We start from the raw sequence: 15,000 nt of genomic DNA on the forward strand, positions 1-15,000 counted from the left end.
AACAGTTCCATCAAAAAATCAATATCATTAATATTTTTGCTCATCAATTCCATTCAATTGGCAGGGTTCAATTGTGGATTAATTTAATTACACCTACTGCACAACCTTAAGTGAGTAGAAACACCAGCAACATGCAGAAGTAGTTATCTATACTGGGATGTAAATTTGGCAATGTTGCCACTGAAAATCAGAGCATTAGCCCACATGCAAAATTTGCTGGAACCGAAATGGGAATCGTTAAAGAATTGGATGGATAAGCAGGATTGTTAACAGTATTGGTATTGATAGAATCTTATCAATTCCCATCCCTATTTTTAAACCATACTGAGAACTCCAAATGTCAAAATACTTTCAAGCAAATGACAGAATAGATTAGCTTATGGTTGCCTTCATAGCTACGGCATGGTTCCAAACAACTTGGAATTTTGCTATAACCACTTCGAGACACTAGATGGCCTACTCGAGTCAATAACATATTACAAAACTGTACATCAACGTCACATGACGTGCAATTTTTACTTATTTCTTTATATTTACACCAGGAGATATCCAGATTCAGTGACCAATCACACATGTATTCACTTGAAAAAGAAGGAATTAATAAGGGAATCGATAAAGAATTGAATTGATAAGCAGAATTGATAAGGACATTGATATCAATAAAATCGTATTAATGCCCATCCCTATACATGACAACTGAACTTAATGGCAAAAGTTATTGTAGCTTCACTAGCTTATAAACTGAAGAACACAGACATGAATTAGAGGATCTAAACGCAGTGAGGAGTGAGAAGACATGTAAACATCAGACATTAACACATAGGGGTGTAATGAAATAGTGAACTCATGACACCATACGAAATACTCACAAGAATTTTTTTTTTTCACATCACAGAAAAGATTCACATAAACAGCATCTTTTTATTTTCAGATGCTTGTCTTATCACTTCTTTCTGAAACAATTGAGTCTGATGTCTGACCAATATAATTGGCATCATAATGGTAACAAAATTTATTTAGCTGTTTTTTCATGTTAAAAGTACAACTGTCTCATGTTTTCCCATTTTTGAAAAGTTGTTTTTGTCTCAAACTGGACTACAACTTCACCTGAATCATCAAAACTAGACAGTAAGGGAATCAACCTAGTGTGCTGTGAGGATCTGAAAGACGGACACACCGTGTGCAGTTTTTAAATCAAAATGATTCACAGTTGGGTTTCAAAGATCGTGACAGAGTGAGCGCTCTGTATCTGCTTTTAATTGGTTTTCAAAAGTAGTGTCAGAGTGAACACTTTCACCTTTATAGACGATCTTCGGTGTTTCTTTAAGCTAGCTTTGTCTCGTGTCCAGTTATAAACAGAACTAATTTCACCACGTTGTTAATCCTTACGTTCTCACTATGCTTTAGCCAGCACGCGCTGTGATCTCTGATATTTTTGATCTTGATCTTTACTCGTCCACAACATAATCACGATTGATTTAATAATCAGTTTTTCGTTATTAGAAAGACAGGTTAAATTTCTAAGATGAGCAGGGCTGTGATTGGATGGTGCCTCTCTGACACCTCTCTGTGTTCTGTTCACAGTGGCTGACCTGATCTGATGTTACCTGGGTGACCTTCCCTCGGAGCCCCGCCCCCTTTATTACCTGTTGCTTCTGATCTTTTATTCAGTTTGTTTTTAAGTTTGAGGAAGATTTTTCTTTGTCAGGACGACTCCATGTGTTTTTGTAAATAAAGGTCCAGTTCCACCTCTGTCTGCTCTCTGCTGTGTCTTTACTCTCACTCACTCTCACTCACACACACACACACACACACACACACACACACACAGAGGAAGTCTGATATATAAGATTTTATTTTCTTCACACAGAGTAAAAACAGTTTAAATCAGGTAAACAGGAAATAGAACGTATTAAAAACATGCGGCAGAAACACGTTGAGTTCACATCAAAAGTCCAGAAGAAAAACAAAAACATGCTGTCAATGAAAACACCTGGAGGCGGGGTTTACACACCTGTCAATCATTACCTGATGTGTATTTTCAGTCAAAACAAACTGTACAAAACCATCACCTGCTCCAACGAACGCCGTCCGAGCAGGTTCACCTGTTAGCTCCTCACTAAGGTAGCGGCTAATCTCGTTTTTAGATGCTAAGCTAAATGAGCTAAGCTAACCAGCTTCATATGTATAGCAGACAGAGGGGGGTGTTTGTTTACCTGCATCAGTAACTAAACATCAGGAAGTAATATGACCACACCTGGTCACCACACAAACACCTGATTGGATGGAGCTTTACTGCCATGATGTGTAGGGGCGGAGCTTAAAGTCAGGATCTGCTGTGATTGGTCTGTTGATCATGCAGAAGGTGCGTGATTGAGCAGGCGTCCATTCAGAGAAGGGTAACACAGAGCAAAGCATGATGGGAATCCATTTACAGGTGGCGCCGGATGAACCAGATCTCATTACGGCGGCGAGGGACGCTTGGGTTCTCATAGACGGCGACCATGTAGTCATCCCTCCTCAGGTCATCAGTCAAGCCCACAATCTCCCACAATGCCTCGATCTGACGCGTCACCGTCTCCTCTGTGGTCGTCCCAAAGAACGGCCTGACAGCCAATCAGAGAGCAGAACACTGTCAGCCAATCAGGCTCTGGTGTTTTACAGCTGTGTTCAGGGACAGTCAGGATTTCTCAGGTGTGAGCTTACTGATGATGTCACACTCACCTGGTGATGACTCTGAACGGCTCCCGGTGGACGATGGTGATGTCAGGGTCTGAGGGCTGAGGAGGGTCGGACTGGAACTCAGCGGGGAGGAAGAACGCCGTCAGGACGTCTTTCTGGAACGTCTTACCGTCCTCCATCATGTGAATGTGACTGACGACAGGAACCGTCATCCCCAGGTACCGACCTGACAAACACGACTACGGTTTACAAGGATCACATGACCATCAACGATCACATGACCATCAACTATCACACAACCAACGCTAACGCCACAGTGTTTTTACATCAGCAGATCTAACAGATGTTTTGGTAATGGGCGGAGTCAGTCAGGGTGAATGTGGTGGGTCATGATGGACGCCATTCAGGACAGTGGGCGTGGCCTAACCTTTGGAGTTGTCCTTGCAGATGAACCTCATCAGCTTCATGAAGGCCATGGAGATGCTCTGCTCGTAGAGCTTCTCCCCCCTCGTCACACACGCCCAGTGACCTGCAGGGTACACCCGCTCCTCATACTGCACCTCCCCCATCTGAAGGGGACACAGGGGGGAGGACAGGGGGAGAGAGGGGTGCTGGGTTAGTGAAAAACTGGTTCCACCTGGTTCTGGTCTGATGTAGTTCTGGAGGTCACCTTTTCATGACGGGACACTGGGGCAAAAGGGACCGGCTCCCTCTGCTGGCTGTTCCTGGCCATTTCATGTATGGGTCCTGTCATTTCTGGTACACACACACACACACACACACACACACACACACACACACACACACAGACAGATCAGGTTTTAATAGGTGGGACCAGATTTCTCTCAAACACCTGGTGTGTGCTGACCCCGCCCCCTTCACCTGCAGGTACAGACACCTGGTGCGTGCTGGCGACAGCCTGCCAGTGTCTCAGCAGCCGATCGTCCTCTTCCATTGGCTCAGGGTTGTCAGTGATGTCATCATCCAGCTGCTCATCGTCCAATCCGTCAAGGTCTTCCAGAGAGATCAGAGCCATGCTGAGGTGGCGGAGATGACCTTTGACCTTAGTTACAGGTGAGTTCCTGTGGAGAAACAGTCACACCTATTCAGAGAGGCCCTGGAGAGTTAAGGTGGAAACATGTCAGGAACTAAAACCCTCTAATGACCAGGTGACGTGTTCAGGTGGTAGAGACTCGATGGTTTAAACGTCAGTTTGTCTTCACTCTCTGTAGGACACAGAAAGGTAAACACTGGAAATAACAGGGCTGCTCTGATTGGTCACAGGGGTCAGTGGGTGGAGTTTAATATATCCTGCTTCAGTAAACTCCTAGCCCCGCCCCCTTCGCCCCTCCAAGTCATATTTGATTACCTGTGATTGGACTGCTCAGGTAGTGTCACACAGACAGATAGTGTCACACAGACAGGTAGTGTCACACAGACAGGTAGATGTGTCACACAGACAGGTAGTGTCACACAGACAGGTAGTGTCACACAGACAGGTAGTAGTGTCACAGACAGGTAGTAGTGTCACACAGACAGGTAGTGTCACACAGACAGGTAGATGTGTCACACAGACAGGTAGTAGTGTCACACAGACAGGTAGTAGTGTCACACAGACAGGTAGTAGTGTCACACAGACAGGTAGTAGTGTCACACAGACAGGTAGTGTCACACAGACAGGTAGATGTGTCACACAGACAGGTAGTAGTGTCACACAGACAGGTAGTTTCTCACAGACAGGTAGTTTCTCACAGACAGGTAGTTTCTCACAGACAGGTAGTGTCACACAGACAGGTAGTGTCACACAGACAGGTAGTAGTGTCACAGACAGGTAGTAGTGTCACACAGACAGGTAGTGTCACACAGACAGGTAGATGTGTCACACAGACAGGTAGTAGTGTCACACAGACAGGTAGTTTCTCACAGACAGGTAGTTTCTCACAGACAGGTAGTTTCTCACAGACAGGTAGTGTCACACAGACAGGTAGTGTCACACAGACAGGTAGTAGTGTCACAGACAGGTAGTAGTGTCACACAGACAGGTAGTGTCACACAGACAGGTAGTAGTGTCACAGACAGGTAGTAGTGTCACACAGACAGGTAGTTTCACACAGACAGGTAGTGTCACACAGACAGGTAGATGTGTCACACAGACAGGTAGTAGTGTCACACAGACAGGTAGTTTCTCACAGACAGGTAGTTTCACACAGACAGGTAGTTTCACACAGACAGGTAGTTTCTCACAGACAGGTAGTTTCTCACAGACAGGTAGTATCACACAGGTTCCAGGTCTCTGACCGTGTGACGTTAACCCTCAGACTAGTCAACCTGGTTAGTGTTACAGTCATCAGGTAACGCTGTTGGGTCACGTGATCAGTTTCAGTCTGCTTTGTCAAACTAGGTCAACCGGAAGTCTTCCTCCAAAACACAGTCCAGATTCTTGACACGGTTCAGCTCGGTCTGGATTTAAGTAAGTCGTAGAAATAGACCCTGGAGTTCGGTCCGGATAAACACAGACCAGAACTAGACCCGGGCAGGGGAGGACGGGGGAGTTAGCACGGAGGAGCAGCGTTAGCAGCGTCGTTAGCACGGTTAGCACAGTTAGCAGGTCAACCCAGGCTAGAAAAAGGTCCGGTTGGTTGTCTCTCAGGTAAAAACTCACCTGGCTGTGGTCACAGGAGTTTTCCAAGTGAGTCTGCAGCAGCTGAAACCTGTTTACCACAACAGACGCTGAGGTGCTTCTTCTTCTACGCTCCTGTGCTCTGCATGCTCCGGACGCTTCAAAATAAAAGCCCCCAGTTCCGGTTGGTTAAAACGCGACAGATCTTTATCCGAGTCTGAAATATATTTTGACATGAATAACATGATCTGTATTCTCTATTTAGAGGAGAAACAGACAAAACGATAAACACCTCAAATATTAAAAACATACAAACACACACACACACACACACACACACACAAACACACACACACACACACACACACACACACACACACACATATATATATATATATATATATATATATATATATATATATATATATATATATATATATATATATATATATATATATATAAATATATATATATATATATATATATATATATATATATATATATATATATATGTATATATATATATATATATATATATATATATATATATATATATATATATATATATATATATAACGTGTGGGTGACAGAGAGACACAAAGTGTAAGTGTATACAGTTTATCTTCCTATTTATTTATGTATTTGTTTTTTTATTTATTTGTTTATTTTTCAGTATTTATTTATCTAAAGAGTGAGAAAGCTGAGTAGACTGTCTTCATTTTCAGCAGCAGGGGGCAGCAGAGACACAAGCTAAACCAGAATCATGAAGGAGAGGAGTCTACAACACCGCAGCATCTTTACTGGTGAGACCAGCAGGGGGAGCTGCAGCCTGGACACCAGAGGAGGACTGCAGGCTTCCCACAGACACACAGAGAGAAAGGTGAGGAGGAAACACCTGGAGCAGCACCTGGAGATGACGGATTCTTTTTTAAGAGACTGCATGAATCTATGCTCAGGTAATGAACGCCACAGTTCCCTTTGTGATTTTTGGTGTCAGCAAAAGGGACAAAGACAAAACATTTTATCTTGTATTTAGCCCCCTCCCCCGGTGTCCTGACTGTCATGTTTCATGTCTCCAGGTAGGGAAGTCAGACTCTGTTGTCTCTATCTTTGTCCTCCTACAGGAGACAGTGTGTTCAGATAAAAAATGTAAAATCAGATCCAAGCAACATTATTTGTGGGGTACCTCAGGGATCAGTCCTGGGTCCAAAAATGTTAATTATATAATATGATGACCAGGGAGAGGTTTAGGGTCATCAAAGTCATTTTACTCATGTGATCTCATGATTTTGTCTTAGACACCTGTCTGTTGTCTCAGAGACGCCCCCTGCTGGTTACTGAAGAGGTGTGATGAAGCCCACAGATAGTGGTAACAATGCAGGAAACTCTGCCTCTGAGGAAAAGCAGAGGACATAGGCTAGCCACCTGCCTAACAGCTACAACACTCACCTGTCGGTCAAAGAGGCCACACCCCTAATCCTCCCTCCCTTTATCCCTCAATCTGCTGTACACAGGTACATCGTGGATAAATTCAACGTCACCTTCTCTCTCAGGATCAGCTGTTTTTATCTGTTTCTAAGCCTCTGGATCAGTTTTTAGTTTAAGTCTGAGAGGTGAGGCGTATGTCAAAGGTCAGAGGTCATGGCGTTCACACAGTGATGGAGAAAACATGGCGACTCTGAGTGGAGGACAAAGAGCAGAAATGTCAGACGTCCATTTAAAGCTTCCAGAGCTTTCCTCCCCGTTAGCAAATATTCCAAAGTGCTCCAACGTAGAGTCTTTAAATTTTCATCAGCAGCACTGAGCTCTCTCTCTCTCTCACACACACACACACACACACAAACACACCCCTCCCCCTCTGAGAGCAGACATGAATAATTGAGAAGGAGCTGAGGTCGAGCTCTGATGGAGGAAACACAGCAGCTTCAGACTGAATCACATCACAGAGAGCTCACATGCTTACCTGCCTCACCTGTTCTTTGTCTCACCTCCACCTGCATGTCCTCTACACGCTCCTAACACACCCCTAATATGAGAGTTAGCAGGTGACAGGAAAAACAGACCGGGATGAGACAGAAAGCTGATGAGGAAGAGTGTGTCTGACAGGAAGAAATGTAACTGATACAAAGGTAAACCATCAGCACCTGTTCATCTGTACTCACCTGGTCTTTATCACAGCTGGTTTACATCACTGCCTCACTGTAAATGCCACCAATAGGTCCCAGTTTCACTGTATCTATCTCCACTAGACTCAGTTTGGCTGTATTTGTCTTCAGACAGTCCCAGTTTCATTGTATCTATCTCCACTAGACTCAGTTTGGCTGTATTTGTCTTCAGACAGTCCCAGTTTCACTGTATCTATCTCCACTAGACTCAGTTTGGCTGTATTTGTCTTCAGACAGTCCCAGTTTCATTGTATCTATCTCCACTAGACTCAGTTTGGCTGTATTTGTCTTCAGACAGTCTTAGTTTCACACAATCTGTCTTCAAACAGTCTGAATTTTACTGTATTTACCACCGCTCAGTCTCAGTTTTACTGTATAAGTCTCCACTCAGTGCTGTTTTCAGTTTCCACCTCAACTGAGTCCAAGTTTAACTGTATCTGTCTCCACTTGATCTTAGTTTCACTGTTTCTGTGTACACTGATTCTCAGTTTCACTGTTTTAGTCTCCAGTCAGTCTTAGTTTAACTGTATTCAGCTCAACTCAGTCCATCAACACAGGGACTCAGTTTCACTGTATTTGTCTCCAGTCAGTCTTAGTTTCACTGTATCCACCTCAAATCAGTCTCAGTTTTACTGTATTTGTCTTCACTCTGTCTCATTTTTAGTTTTTATTTCCACTGAGTATCACTGTTTCTGTGTCCAATAAGTCTCAGTTTCACTGTATCTGTCTACACTGAGACTCTGTTTCACTGTATAGGTCTCTAGTCAGTCTTACTTTCACACAATCTGTCTCCAAACAGTCTCAGTTTTAATGTATCTGTCCACACTGATTCTCAGTTTCTCTGTATCTGCCTCTACTTAGTCTCAGTTTTACTCTATCTGTGTACACTGCTTCTTAGTTTCATTGTGTACGTCTCAACTCTGTGCCATTTTCAGTTTCCATCTCCACTCAGTCCAAGTTTTACTGTATCTGTCTCCACTGTATCTCAGTTTTACTGTATCTCTGTTCACTGATTCTCAGTTTCACTGTTTTAGTCTCCTATTAGTCTTAGTTTTACAGTTTCTGCCTCCACTCTGTCTCAGTTTTACTGTATAGGTGTCCACTCAGTTACATTTTTACTTTATCTATCTCCACCTAGTCCAAGTTTTACTTTATGTGTATTCACTTGGTCTTAGTTTCACTGTATCAGTCTATACTGAGTATAAGTCTTACTGTTTTTAACTTCAATCAGTCTCAGTCCTACTAATTCCATTTACACCGAGTATATGTTTTATTTAGTATGTCTTCACTGAGTCAAAATTTCACTGTTTCACTGTATAGGTCTTCAGTCAGTCTCAGTTTCACTGTATACATCTTTACTCAGTCTTAGCTACCACTTTGCCGTGTTCGGGTGTGTGTTGACATCAAAATGATTTATAAACAAAAAACACTTTTCCGTGATGTCATCTGTTCTCACCTGTGTCCTCTGAAGGTAGATTCTCATTTTAAAGCTGCATCATCATCCTCATCATTTTCAATCAGTAGCTTCTGCAGGGAACACGCATCAGACCAGTTTAGGAAGTGTGTGTGTGTGTGTGTGTGTGTGTGTGTGTGTGTGTGTGTGTGTGTGTGTGTGTGTGTGTGTGTGTGTGTGTGTGTGTGTGAGGGGGTCTGACTGTTTGACTCCACATGATTTATTATTCTAAGCGCAGAGGTTAGATCTGAACCTCCTCTTCCTCGCTCTCATACAGGCTGCTGCGTGCAGCCTTCATTGCAGCACGTGTGCCAACAGCTGATTGGTCGATTCAGAGCCGCTGCTGACTCAGCAACTTCCAGCTGAGAGAGAGAGAGAGAAAATCCCCCTGGGCCAAAACATTGCTGCACTGCCACACCTTACTCCACCTAACTCCACCATCATCATCACCTTCATCATCCCCTGTTCAGTGGACACACACACACACACACACACACACACACACACACACACACACACAGTTTGGTGTGTATGCACTGGTGTTACTGGGAACACTGGCACAGCTAAGAATAGCAACCAGTGATAGTAGAGCAGGAAGTGACATCACTCAGGTGATTTAGAGACGGAGGACATAATAGGCTGTCATTTTGTTAGCATGTTAGCTTCTGCAAAGCTAAGAAAAAATCTGTTAACATTGAGCTAATAACAAACAGCTGTTAGCTTGAGGATCAGGTTAGGACTGGGACTGGGAAATAAAGTTAGCTTGTTAGCATTAGCCTGTCCCACATCAGTACTGGCACAGAGTGGGTCAGGTACCAGGTGAGACCTGACGGTACAGAAGACTTTCTCACAGTCCAGATCCTGGTCTAAGTCCTACAGGGACTAGAAGACCAGTCACCAGTGTAGACAGAATATAGATAATATTGACTGTGGCAACAGTGTATGGACGGTGAAGGGTAACATTTGGTGACTGTATATAGATACTGTAAACAATGGTGACTTTATATAGACTATTTAGACTGTGGTAACAAGTTTATAGATAATCTAAACTTGTGACTGTATTTGGATTATAAAGACTGTGCTAAATGTATAAAGATAGTATAGACTGTGCCAACAGTAAATGGATAATGTAGACCATAGTGACTTTATATAAAAGATGTTGACCATGGTAACAGTTTATAGATCATATAGACCCGGGGTAGGTAACGTTTTCCATGACTCGTGCCACTTTTAAATACACTCATGCCCCAAGTGCCAAGACTTACTTTTTTCATAAAATCATCAACAGTCTCTAGGAAAGTCTCCTTATATGTTTATAGAGAACCGATGGCAGAGACAGTATATAGATAATATAGATCGTGGTAACAGTTTAAAGATTATAGACTGTGATGGAATTTATAGATAACCGATGGTAGTGACAGTATATAGATTATATAGATAGTGTTAACAGTTTATAGATTATATAGACTGTGATGACAGTTTATAGAGAACAGATGGTAGTGACAGTTTATAGATTACATAGACTGTGGTGACAGTTTATAGATTAAATAGACTGTGGTGACAGTTTATAGATTATATAGACTGTGGTGACAGTTCATAGATTATATAGACTGTGGTGACAGTTTATAGATTATATAGACTGTGGTGACAGTTCATAGATTATATAGACTGTGGTGACAGTTTATAGAGAACAGATGATAGTGACAGGTTTTAGATTATATAGACTGTGGTGACAGTTTATAGATTATAAAGACTGTGGTGACAGTTTATAGATTATATAGACTGTGATGACAGTTCATAGATTATAAAGACTGTGGTGACAGTTCATAGATTATATAGACTGTGATGACAGTTTATAGAGAACAGATGATAGTAACAGTTTATAGATTATATAGACTGTGATGACAGTTTATAGATGATGTCGACTGTGGTGACAGTTTATAGATTATATAGACTGCGGTGACAGTTTGTAGATAACAGATGGTAGTGACAGTATATAGATTATATAGATCGTGGTAACAGTTTATAGATTATATAGACTTTGGTGACAGTTTGTAGATAACAGATGGTAGTGACAGTATATAGATTATATAGATCGTGGTGACAGTTTATAGATTATATAGACTGTGATGACAGTTTATAGATGATGTCGACTGTGATGACAGTTTATAGATGATGTCGACTGTGCTGACGGCGTAGTGGTGATGTATTTAGCAGAACGTCCTTGGCCTCCCTGCAGAGGACGCTGCTCATTACACAGCAGACTGACAGATTAAGTGACAGCAGCAGACTCTGGATGGAGACTGAGAGTCGTCCTTTGGTTCGCTGACAGGATGAATCCCTGAGGGAGGACAGGAACCAGGTCGAGGTTGGACTCTGCATAACTGCAGATGGAGATTTTACAGACAAAGGGTTTATTTGTGGTGAAAGTTCTTAGGAAAGCCTCAGCACTCACAATAACACCAGGTAAAGTCCCTGAGCTCTTCTACTCTCCATCTTCTAAGTGCTTCAGTTTGAAACCATTCAAGAACTGACTTATGATCTGATCCTGATCCTGCCTTACTTTCTGATCCTGAACCTGACTTATGATCTGACCCTGCGAGGAGTTTAAACCACATTATATGGTATCATCTGATGTGATCTGATCCTGGCTCTCCCAGCGGTCCGATTGATCCTGCTGGATTTAAACACATCACTGACCTGTCAATCATCCCGTTGGAGTGACACTCTGCGTTTGTAAATCTTTAATGACTCTCTGCCAGCGTTCAGCGTCTTCTTTCTGAGTTTGATCTGAGCTGAATCTTAATCCGGTTTCCTCCAGCAGAGTTTCAGGAGAGTTTCATCAGATGGAAGATTTTAAAGGGGCAGTCCGCTGCGCACAAAGTCACATTTTGAAGAAGAACATGAAGAGTGCTGAGGAGTGAAGAGTGACTTTTGTAATCTACTTCACATCATTCAAACAGGCATCCTTTCAGAATAAGAGTCTCTGAGAATGTATCAAGGAAGACAGCATATCTTAACACACCTCAGGTAAACCTGAGCAAAACCAGTCTGTTCTGATTGGTTGCTCTGTCACAGGTGAGTTTCTGTGGAGGTGTTATGGATCAGTTTGTTCTGGATCAGAGGGGTTGGTGCCTCTTCAGGATGGAAAGTCCCAGTTGGTCTAAAATCAGTTTGCTGCTCACGTCTCTGCTTCGCTATCTTTAGCTCGCGCTGACTTCAGACAGAATATTCCCTTTATTAGCGTTAGCAGCACCTGGACGCCTCCCATCTATTATTCAACAAGCGTTTGATTGGACACATGAATATTACATCACAGCTTTGGATAGATAGATAGATAGATAGATAGATAGATAGATAGATAGATAGATAGATAGATAGATAGATAGATAGATAGATAGATAGATAGATAGATAAATAGATAGATAGATAGATAGATAGATAAATAGATAGATAGGCTGAGGGATGGTTCTGGTTATCATCAGGACACAGAGTGAGAAACAAGGAGGAAAGAGATCTCAGCCCTCTTTAGTTTACACCTGTTCCCTGTCAGCTGTTACCCAGAAGCCTTTGCTCCTGCACCTTTCATACACACATTAAGATTCTGCTCAGGTGTGCGTGTGATGTGTGTCTGTCTCTTGAATGTCAGATGATCTGATGCTCTCCCCCTGTACTTAATGTTTTATCTTACATAATCCTCTCAGGCTGGACTCATCAGGCTGAGTTTACTCACCGTATACAGTCTGAGACCAGGGACCATTAACACACATAATGAAAGCCACTAACCCAGGGTTAGGGTTAGGGTTAACCAGTTAGCTTAGTTAGCATAGTAACTTCTATTAACCTAAATATTTCAATTAGCTTAGTTAGCTTAATAACCTGTTAACTTGATTATTTCAGTTAGCCTAGTTAGCATAGTAACCTCTGTTAACCTCATTATTACAGTTAGCTTAGTTAGCATAGTAACCTCTGTTAACCTCATAATTACAGTTGGCTTAGTTAGCGTAGTAACATCTGTTAACCTCATTATTACAGTTAGCTTAGTTAGCATAGTAACCTCTGTTAACCTCATAATTACAGTTAGCTTAGTTAGCGTAGTAACCTCTGTTAACCTAATTATTTCAGTTAGCTTGGTTAGCGTAGTTACCTATGTTAACCTAATTATTTCAGTTAGCTTGGTTAGCGTAGTAACCTCTGTAAACCTCATTATTTCAGTTAGCTTAGTTAGCGTAGTTACCACAGTTAACTTGGTTATTTCAGTTAGCTTAGTTAGCATAGTAACCTCTTCTAACCTAATTATTTTAGTTAGCTTAATTAGCGTAGTTACCTCGGTTAACCTTATTATTTCAGTTAGCTTAGTAGATATAGTAACCCTTTTCTAACCTAATTATTTTAGTTAGCCTAATAAACTAAGTAAGCTCTGTAAGCTTAGTTGGCTTAGTTTTCTAAGTTAGCTCTGCTAGCCAACTTGGCCCAGAAAGCTCAGTTAGCAAGGTGTGTGTGTCATTGGTGAATTTAGATAGATTTTGGCTAGCTTAGCATTACATTCAAATTAATCAGCAAACTGAAAGAAAACATCTCCTCAGAGGTGTCCTCAGGTGTCTTTCAGGTGTCTTCCAGCCACCCCCCCCCCCCCCCCCCCCCGTGTAATGGGAACTAAATAAATGGTTTAAAGACGAGACTGATGAACGTCAGTGAGGGAATAAATCAAAACAACACAACCAGAGGAGACGCCCCCTGCTGGGAGGGAGTGCATGTTTCAAACACTTCTAAAGCACAGTTAATGATAAAAGATCAGAGTGTGTGTGTGTGTGTGTGTATGTGTGTGTGTGTGTGTGTGTGTGTATGTGTGTGTGTGTGTGTGTGTGTGTGTGTGTGTGTGTGCGCAGTTGGTGAAAGTTGCAGCTCAGTACTGAATTCTGTGGAGGAGGATCACTGCAGGATGTCTACCACAGTGACACACACACACACACACACACACACACACACACACACACACACAGCTTTGGAAAAAGTGTCTGTTGTCTGATAATGAGAGCATTTAGTCTGAGGCGGCCATCTTTGAACCGCTAACTCTCTGTCCGCCCTCAGCTGTCCCTGTCTCCATGGTAACTCCCACGCTGGTCTTCTCTTCCCCCTCGTTAGAGTCTGGCCTCGTTAAGGACTGGGCTCGTTAGGGCAGTGTGGTGAGAGCTGGAGGTGGTGACGGTGAGAGTTAACGAGCGCTGAAACGGAGGCCGCTCAGCTGCTTGCATCATTAAACCTCAGTGATGACACGGCAGAGACCCAGGACCACGCCACCCCCCGCTGCTCTTATTCAAGCTCCGCCCCCTGCAGAGTCTGCAGCCAGGCCGCCTGCTGACAGATAATGAGTTAAACTGCTTCAAACCCTAAAACAACACACCCACCATGAACATGTTGAAATAAACCACAGTCAGAGGGAGAGGTTCAAGCCCCGCCTCCTCCTGCAGGTCACCTGACCAGGTGAGCAGGTCTTCAACATGCACCAGAAAAGGAGGGGAGCTGTGTGGCCACATGACCTTTGCAGCCTGTAACGCAGGGGCTGATGTGACACACCTGTGGCAGACCCGTATCCCAGCATGCACTGGGTAAAAGACTGAGCCTGACAGTAATCTCTGGTGTGTGTATCTCAGGTAACAGTCCAGTGAGTGTGTCCCAGATCGTCTACCTGCCACAGGAGAGCCTCCAGGTAACATCCAATCACATTCTTACATTTTGTGTGCTTGTTTGTTTTGTTTTGTTTTTGTTTTGTTTGTTTTTGTTTGTCACACTGACATGCTGAGTGTACACAGCGAGCACCTGTTCAGCAGGTAGACTCTGGATGTAAAGACTGAGTCCAGGTGTGTGCGTGTGTGTGAGTGTGTGTGTGTGTGTGTGTGTGTGTGTGTGTGTGTGTGTGTGTGTGTGTGTGTGTGTGTGTGACTGCGCACAGAGGAGAACAAAGATCTGTGCTGCAGGCCTCATTAAAGCTGCTCCGACCTCCAGCTGATCAGAATAATAACAACATGGACGCTTTATGTAACGCCTCATTAAAAACAAAGATGTTCTACGGAGTGATA

At 42.9% G+C, this 15,000-nt stretch overlaps 2 protein-coding genes and 1 long non-coding RNA gene across 3 annotated transcripts in view; 2 read left to right on the forward strand and 1 right to left on the reverse strand.

Annotated features, from left to right (window-relative positions):
* Nucleotides 1-1,752, forward strand: part of eif4a3 (eukaryotic translation initiation factor 4A3) — a 5,945-nt gene extending 4,193 nt beyond the window's left edge. Inside the window, exon 12 of the mRNA XM_074664230.1 lies at nt 1,585-1,752. Coding sequence (XP_074520331.1) covers nt 1,585-1,601 — 17 coding nt within the window. The 3' untranslated portion in view covers nt 1,602-1,752. The remainder of the gene's footprint in view (nt 1-1,584) is intronic.
* An 85-nt stretch (nt 1,753-1,837) lies between these two features.
* soul4 (heme-binding protein soul4) lies at nt 1,838-5,477 on the reverse strand. The gene is made up of 6 exons (XM_074686915.1): nt 5,345-5,477; nt 3,565-3,764; nt 3,353-3,438; nt 3,110-3,251; nt 2,725-2,908; nt 1,838-2,606 (listed from the first exon to the last, which is right to left on the reverse strand). The coding sequence occupies exons 2-6, from the start codon at nt 3,716-3,718 to the stop codon at nt 2,432-2,434; spliced, it is 741 nt and encodes a 246-aa protein (XP_074543016.1). The 5' UTR covers nt 3,719-3,764; nt 5,345-5,477; the 3' UTR covers nt 1,838-2,431.
* Nucleotides 5,267-14,661, forward strand: LOC141803053 (uncharacterized). Its single transcript, XR_012599545.1, has 3 exons — nt 5,267-5,486; nt 6,028-6,182; nt 14,575-14,661. It is a non-coding gene; the product is annotated as an uncharacterized LOC141803053 (long non-coding RNA).
* The last annotated feature ends 339 nt before the right edge of the window (nt 14,662-15,000 follow it).

This window comes from Halichoeres trimaculatus, unplaced genomic scaffold (genome assembly GCF_033239565.1).
Source record: "Halichoeres trimaculatus isolate MK-OKI-2021-1 unplaced genomic scaffold, fHalTri1.1 fHalTri1_scaffold_2, whole genome shotgun sequence".
Classification (NCBI taxonomy): domain Eukaryota; kingdom Metazoa; phylum Chordata; class Actinopteri; order Labriformes; family Labridae; genus Halichoeres; species Halichoeres trimaculatus.

Excerpts from the sequence above, each read along its gene's own strand:
- soul4 (XM_074686915.1), bottom strand. The coding sequence starts at position 3,718 with ATGGCTCTGATCTCTCTGGAAGACCTTGACGGATTGGACGATGAGCAG. Across the intron at positions 2,909-3,109 it reads CTGCAAGGACAACTCCAAAG|GTCGGTACCTGGGGATGACG; the intron begins GTTAGGCCACGC and ends CGTGTTTGTCAG. Across the intron at positions 2,607-2,724 it reads CCGTTCAGAGTCATCACCAG|GCCGTTCTTTGGGACGACCA; the intron begins GTGAGTGTGACA and ends ATTGGCTGTCAG.